This window comes from Dioscorea cayenensis, chromosome 17 (assembly GCF_009730915.1).
Source record: "Dioscorea cayenensis subsp. rotundata cultivar TDr96_F1 chromosome 17, TDr96_F1_v2_PseudoChromosome.rev07_lg8_w22 25.fasta, whole genome shotgun sequence".
Classification (NCBI taxonomy): Eukaryota; Viridiplantae; Streptophyta; class Magnoliopsida; order Dioscoreales; family Dioscoreaceae; genus Dioscorea; species Dioscorea cayenensis.
In genome coordinates, this window is record NC_052487.1 from 16,228,308 (window position 1) to 16,236,717 (window position 8,410).

General features: G+C 38.8%; 2 protein-coding genes across 2 annotated transcripts; one reads left to right on the plus strand and one right to left on the minus strand.

Annotated features, from left to right (window-relative positions):
* The first annotated feature begins 271 nt into the window (after positions 1-271).
* Positions 272-841, plus strand: LOC120281160 (receptor-like protein EIX2). The gene has a single exon (XM_039288063.1). It carries the CDS (start codon positions 272-274, stop codon positions 839-841), a length of 570 nt encoding a protein of 189 aa, XP_039143997.1.
* Positions 842-1,359: 518 nt separating this feature from the next.
* LOC120281162 (secreted RxLR effector protein 161-like) lies at positions 1,360-1,824 on the minus strand. Its single transcript, XM_039288064.1, has one exon. It carries the CDS (start codon positions 1,822-1,824, stop codon positions 1,360-1,362), a length of 465 nt encoding a protein of 154 aa, XP_039143998.1.
* Between the last annotated feature and the right edge of the window lie 6,586 nt (positions 1,825-8,410).

The window sequence follows — 8,410 nt, forward strand, 5'->3', positions numbered from 1 at the left end:
TGCATTAGTCATGATCAACGAGTTTCTAAATTCTAGTAGTTAGCGCTATACACTTCTATTAATTAATTATCATATTCTAATATACTGTAAGGAATATGCTTTACCATATGCATTCTGTATATATATATATATAGAGGGTAAGAGACCACTGATGCTGAGGAGAATAGATTCAAGATATATGGCATCTGGTTATAGAGCTTCACCACCATTCATATTTCTTCCCACACAACAATTAGTGTTATTAGTATTATTATTATGTCTTGCTTTGATAATGCCCCTCATCATTAGTACTTCTACTAGTAATGTCACAAGGGGTTGCATCAAGGATGAAAGAGAAGCCCTCCTGGCATTCAAAGCTGAAATCATATATCACAAGGTTCATCCCATCTCGTTGTGGGGCGATCAGGCAGATGACTGTTACTACTGGGCAGACGTGCGTTGCGATAACAATTCTGGCCATATCGTCCTTCTCGACCTCCAGCGCAAGCAACCGGGACAATATTATGATTATGATGTTTGGAATGTTAGGTGCGATGAGTGGGATCTGAGTGGCAACATCAGTGAATCTCTTATTGGATTGCAGCACCTCACATACCTTGATCTCAGTGGCAATTGCTTTATCAATATCTCCATCCTAAAGTTGTTGGGTTTGTTGGAGAACCTGGTATATCTCGACCTCAGCAACATAGGCTTCACTGGTGTCATACCTCACCATCTTGGTAATCTCACCAAGCTGCATTACCTCAATCTAACAACTAATGAATTGTTGAAGTTAGGAGTGGTGGGAAGTGAGTATTCTAGTGAGAAGAAGAAGAAGTTTTTGACTGAGATTTCAAATTGATTTCAGGAAACAAAGATACACTCACTTTATGTGGTTCAAACTACTCTCTGATAAGAAAGAAAGCAGCAAGCATCTTACCAAATATAGTGACCAACAAGATATGTCCAACATACATTAAATATTAAACTAAGAAACATAAAGCATGCATGTACTTCACCAGATAGACTTTCCATGCACAAACTTCAAACATTCCACTCCACAACGCATTGCCAACAGCATAGACGTCGAGTAGACATCAACACACTCCCCATACTCAGAGTCTCTTCACTCCCAACAGATCTCTGAGGTCTACATGCTTCTGGACAGACAGAGCCTTGGTGAAAATATCGGTGACTTGTTCATTGGTTTTGCAGTGAAGTAGTTTGATTGATCCTTCCTCTATTAATCCACGGATAAAGTGAAACCTCATGTCAATGTGTTTGGTGCGCCCATGAAGGGCTGGGTTCTTCGCAATAGCGATGGCAGATTTGTTGTCGTATAGGATCAAAGTGGGCTCGGTTTGCTTCTCGTTCATATCATCAAGGAGTCTTCTCAGCCATATGTCTTGGCAGGCAGCTGAAGTGGGAGATATACTCTGCTTCAACACTTGACAATGCAGTAATATCTTGTTCTTTTGAACTCCAAGCTACAACGGCTGACCCAATATTGAACACCCATCCGGTGGTGCTCTTCCTGTCGTCAACTGAGCCTCCACAATCACTGTCGGTGTATCCTCTGAGTCTCAACTGATCTGAGGATTGATAGAGTAACCCAAAATCCAATGTACTAGCTATGTGATGCATAATCCTCTTGACTGCTCCCAAATGGTGCATGGAGGGACGGTGCATATACCGTGGCACAACTGAGACAACATACATGAGATTTGGTCTGGTATGGGTGAGATACAACAAAATGCCCACCAATCTTCTATATTTCCCAGCATCAGTATCTCCTGAGCCATCATCTAAGCATAGTTTTTCATTGACATTCATTAGACTTGTCATGGTCTTGCAATTAAGCATTCCTGATCTACTTAGGAAATTTTCATCACACTTTTTTTTTGGGAGATAAATACACTTCTTTCAGACTGCTTCACCTCAAGGCCTAAGAAATATTTGAGCAATCCAAGGTCTGACATTTCAAATGTCTTCATCATGATGTTTTTAAATTCCATTGCCATATCATAGGAGGAACTCATGTAGATGATATCATCTACATATATGCACAAGATTAGTATGTGAGAGGACACTTGGAGTTTCTTATACAAGGTAGGCTCGTTGGTGCTTCGTTCGAGTTACTGACCAATCCCAGTGAACCTCTTCAAAGAATCTTACATTTCTACTAATGACAATTTTCCTAGTCATTGGGTCAAACATCTTATAGGCCTTCATATCTTCACAATATCCAAATAGCACGCATTTTTGTGTCTTAGGATCTAGCTTTTTTCTGAATTGTGAGTCAACACATACATGACCGACACACCCGAATACTCTCAGGTGTTCTATAGAGGGCTTCACTCCCTTGATGACTTCAAATGGTGTTCGATCTTTAATTGTACTCGTAGGTGACCGGTTCAGGATAAACACTGCCCTAGCAACTACCTCAGCCCACAAGAATGTAGGAAGATTCATCTCCTTCAGCATAGAACGTACCATTTCAATCACAGTTCGGTTCTTCCTCTCGGCCACCCCGTTTTGCTCGAGTGAGTATGGTGCTGTAAATTGGCGACATATGCCATTGATCTCACAATAGGTCATGAATTCTTTGGAGAGGAACTCACCACCTCTATCAGTTCGTAGACACTTCAAGGAAAGACCCAACTGCTTCTCTTGCATTTGTTTAAATACTTTAAATTTCTCCAATACTTCGGACTTCCGTTGAATGAAGTAAGCCTAACTGTACCTAGAGCAATCATTGGTGAGAAGAAACATATACACATTGCCTCCGAGTGATGGGGTTTGCATGGGCCCAACTCTAGTCTCTATGTGCCAACTCTAGTGGTGTAGTTGCACGCCTGGCTTGTCCTTTTGGAAAAGGTTGTCTCACTTGTTTTCCAGAAGATCACCCTTTACATGGACTTATAGGTCTAATATTTGGCAGATCCTTTACTAGCTTCTTCAGAGAGAGTAGCTGTAGACTTCTTAAATTCAGGTGACTAAACCTCCTATGCCAGAGCTTGGTTTCTTGATTGGTACTAAGAGCAGCATGAGCAGAACCAACGTTCCCAGCATCAAGGGGAAACAAATGGTGGTCAGTCATCCGTATACATGCAAGCAAGGTGTCGGCATGCTCGTTTTTTATCTTGCATTCGCCATTTGCAAAACTAATTGAATATCCTAAAGCCATCAACTGACCAACACTGAGAAGGTTATAGGCTAGTTGTGGTACATATTGGACTCTAGTGAGCTTGCTCACCTTACTAGTGTTTGCACGAAATAACATTGAACCAACACTAGTAACCTGCAGTTCTATCCATCTTCAAGCCTTACGGTCTGCTGTGAAGTGTTTTTTAGAGTCTCGAATAGCTCCCTGTCTCCCGACATATGGTTGGAACAACCATTGTCTATGAGCCAAGTGCCATACATTTCTTTCTTTGAGTTTTGACTAGCCATTAGCAAGAGCCCTTCTTCTTCTTCTTCTTCTTTACTCTCCTTTGCTTCTTCAACATAGTTAGCTTCATTATACTAGCACTGGGCTTTTGTATGCCCATACTTCTTGCATATGAAGCATTGTACACCAATCCTTTGCTGTTGCTGAACACCGGATCTCTGTTGTTGTTTGTGGTCCACTGCTCTTCCTCTTCCATCACCATGAAAACGGCCATGGAATGGGCCGTGACTTCGGCCTCTACCTCCACGAATGCTGGTTTCACTAAAGTCATTTGTTAGGAATTGAAGTGCGATTTCTTGAAGTGCAGTTTCTTCCTCAGCAGAAGAGAGTAACATGATGGTTTCATGACCTTTTAAGGAGCCACTTAACTCATCAATTGATAGTTTTGCTAGATCCTTCATCTCCATGATCGAAGACACAACATGCATGAAAGTTGGAGACGAACTCCTTAAAATTTTACCTACCACAGCCAGTTCTGGTAGAGACTCTCCTAACATTCGTATCTGATAAACTATGTCCAAAACTCTGGTTATGTAGTCTTGTACCTTCTTGCTGGTCTTCATCTTCATGGTCTCCATTTCTTGTCTGAGTGAGTAGAGCTTTATTGAGAGGACTTTTGAGCTTCCTTGGTACTATGTTTTTAGTATTTCCAAGGCTTGTTTGGCTGTCAGTGCTTCACTGATTCAACTGAGTATTCTTCCATCCAAACCTTGCTATATGAGATACAAGGTACTGGCATCTGCTTCTCTTCTTTACTCTACCTCCTCCTCTTCTTCTTCACTGAAACCGTCTTCCACCGTCTTCCAAAGTCTCTTGGAACGAAATAAGGTTTTCATTTTTAAGCTCCACAAGTTGTAGTTATCTCCTTTGAAAAGGGGAACATTCACAAGAGTGGAGCTACTACTTTCAGCCATGATACCCGCCAAGCTCTGATACCACTGTTGAAGTTAGGAGTGGTGGGAAATGAGTATTCTAGTGAGAAGAAGAAGATGTTTTTGACTGAGATTTCAAATTTATTTCAGGAAACAAAGATGCACTCACTTTATTTGGTTCAAACTACTCTCTGATAAGAAAGAAAGCAGCAAGCATCTTACCAAATATAGTGACCAATAAGATACATCCAACATACATTAAATATTAAACTAAGAAACATAAAGCATGCATGTACTTCACTAGACAAACTTTCCATGCACAAACTCCAAACAGTCCACTCCACAAGGCATTGCCAGCAGCATAGACGCTGAGTAGACATCAACATGAAGGACATGGTTACACGATTGATGATGCTGAGTGGCTATCTGGTTTATCTTCTCTAAGATACCTATTTATGGATTATGTCAACTTTTTTGGTGTGGACAACGTCATGCAAGCACTTAACAAGCTTCTCTATTTAAAATTGGTTTCTCTGTATGACTGTAGTATGAACAGCATCCCAAAGTCTCTCCCATATCTCAACATCATCTCCCTTAACTTCCTAGATATCAGCTACAACATGTTTGACAACACTAGTATCCCAGAATGGCTCTTCAGAATACCCAACCTATGTAATCTCAGCATGATAGCCTGTGGGTTTACTGGTGCCATTCCTTCCTCCATTGGAAGCGCAACATCTCTTCAATTTTTGGATTTGTCCCACAATGGAAGAATTTTACATGATATGCCAAGAGGATTTAGCAACCTTTGCAATCTTCATTTGCTCCACTTGGGTCACACTTTTTTGGGGAAAAGCTTGGAGGATTTCAGAGACACATTCTCTGGATGTATTAGGCAAAGTTTGAGTATACTTTCATTTGCATATAGCTCGCTGCAAGGTCCTTTGCCAGATTGGTTGGGTGAATTCAAAAATCTCACCTTTCTTGATCTTGCTTTAAATTCCTTCAACAACTCCATTCCTGCATCTATTGGGAGAATGTCATAGCTGCAAGAATTGCATCTTTATAGCAACGCTCTAAATGGCTCCATCCCTAAGTCCCTAGGAAGGCTATCAAGATTGCAATATTTGGATCTCAGCCAGAATGCATTAAATGGCTCCATCCCTCAATCTCTGGGATGACTCTCAAGATTTCAAACATTGCATCTTTGAAACAACAAACTAAATGGCCTTATCCCAGAAAGTCTCTCACAACTTTCAAATCTGGTTACATTGGATCTTAGTTACAACAACTTTGACAACTACAACTCTGTTATCACAGAATCTCAATTGGCCAATTTTACAAGTCTCAAGTTCCTAGTCCTGATCATACAAATTTGGTTATCAATATAAGCACTGATTGGATTCCAGGGTTTCAGGCAGACCACATATACTTATCTTATTGTCACATTGGACCAAAATTTCCTCTTTGGCTCAGCAACCAAATGAACAATTCTTCTTTGGACATATCTTATGCTAGAATCAAGGATTTAATACCTAATTGGTTCTGGAATGTCATATACATTATAAGATTTCTAGATCTTAGTAACAATGAGATCAAAGGAAGACTGCCTCAACACTTAAAATTTCAAGCCAAAGAAGACGGGTTGGGAATATTCCTTAGCTCCAATCGCTTTGAGGGACCTGTTGCTTATTTTCCTCCTAATGTTTATGCACTAGACCTAAGCAATAACTCATTTTCAGGAACCATTCCCTCTGATCTTGGAAACTTTGGAGGAAAAAGACCTTGGCTTACTTTTCTCTCTTTCTCGTCAAACAACTTGGTTGGTAGCATTCCCGACTCTCTTTGTCACTTGGTGGACCTTGTGTCATTGGAACTCTCCAATAATCACTTAGATGGAGTGATCCCAAATTGTTGGAACAATTTGACGGCCCTACAATACCTCATTTTGGCAAACAACTCTCTGGTAAGTGAGATTCCAAATTTATTTAGAAGTTCTTCGCAATCTTTAAAGGTGTTGCACTTAAGCAACAATCAGTTGCATGGAGAGTTTCCATCATTCTCGAAGGAGTGCACTTCCATTACCACTCTTGCTCTTGATCACAACAATCTATTTGGAGAGTTTCCTAGTTGGGAGGGAGAAACCATGACTTCGTTGATGATCTTGACTTTAAAAGAAAATAATTTCTCAGGTGACTTGCCTTTATTATCAAATCTCACATCCCTTCATTTTTTGGATCTTTCCCACAACTCATTTGTAGGGAGCATACCACAATCATATGGCAATCTCACGGGCATGATAAATATTAGTATGGATGGTGGAACAAAGTTTTTTGCTAATAGATCAAAAGATCTTGTAATTAAGATTACTGTGTCAACAAAAAGGGGTAGAACTCCAATTTGGAGTCACTTTTTCATCTTTCAAATTCATGTACCCTTCTAAAAATAATCTATTAGGCCAAATCCCCCAAAAAATAGTTAATCTACTTGGATTTCCAAACTTGGATTTATCATGTAATCATATGTCAGGTGAGTTCCCTAGCAATATTGGTCTAATGCAGTCATTGGAATCTCTCGATCTCTCAAGTAATGAGCTCATCGGGTCAATTCCTCCAAGCCTCTGTACATTAAATTTTCTAGGAAGCTTAAATCTGTCATACAATAACTTGTTCGGAAAAATCCCTTATGCTGGACACTTGACCACATTTAATGATCCATCTATTTATACTAATAATCCTAATCTTTGTGGAGCTCCTTTGGGTAAGCATTGCACAAGTTTTGAACCACCATCAAATAGGCATGATCAAGAAGATGATGATGATAACGACGATAGCCCATCTATTTGGTTTTATATTGGTTTGATGCCAGGATTTGTGGTTGGGTTTTGGACAGTATAGGGAATACTACTATTCAAAAAAGAATGGAGGCACATTTATTTCAGGTTTTTGGACCACATGTATGACATGATGTATGAAAAGATAGCAATCACTATTCCCAAAATCAAGATGGCTTTATCTGTGAAGAGATCAATGTAATTAGCGAAAGTCCTATTTGTTGCTAACTTTTTATCATATTACTAGCTTTAAATGATGTCACTCAAACTAATGTGCATGAACTTGTGAGTATTTCTCTATTTACTTTCATTTATGCCTTAAATAAAATATCTCTTTACTTTTATCTTTTATACCATGTATAGTACTAGAATGCTTAACATCATGTGCAAATAATCTTTTGAATCTATAAAAAAGCTTTTCTATTATCAAAACCATGTCTTTCCCATTAATAAATCTCATTAGTCTCAATGGCCTAAACCTATATGAAACCTTCTTTTTTATTTTCTATTTTTTATCATTGTGACAGCTTCATTTTCTATGTTTCATGATAACAATAAGGAAGGATACCCTACCTGATTAGTTCTATGGCATCTCTTCATGCTTTCTTTTACATTAATTTATTTGGTCTAGCCACACTATGTAAAAAAAATTATAAACGGTTATTCAACAATATCACATACTTATAATTGGAAAGAATGTGAGACTCCCCTTTATTAGTCTCACTTTTTATTTTTGGTTAATGTTCCATGCACGTGAGTCCTTTTTTTATTTGTTTTTGAAAAAATGAATGAACCATATTTATTAACAAGGATGAGATTAGAGGCTGGCTGACATATGGCCCAGCCCAAAACCGGCCCGATAAAATCCGCCGGGTTAGAAACCCATAACCATCCCTCAATGTAGGGAGCTCGTTTACAGGTTGGGTTTTATCAAACTGGGGAACCAAGCGGGTTGACACGCCAGGTCGCCCGGGTCCAACCCTTCGGGTTGAATTTTTTTTTAAAAAAATATTTTAACAAATTTTTTTTATTAAAACTCTTAAATAGCATCTCCGGAGCTTTGAACCAAAGCCCTCCACCTATTTAATGTGATGCTCTAATCAACTCCTCCAACATTTGTTAGTTGTTTACTATTTAATATACATTTAATACTAAGTAAAAACAAGAAATAAAAACATAAAGAAAAAAAAACAAAAAACCATGAAACTAGTGATTTCTTCATTGACAAATATAAAGTATCAATATACATTTAATACTAAGTAAAAACATGTTGTA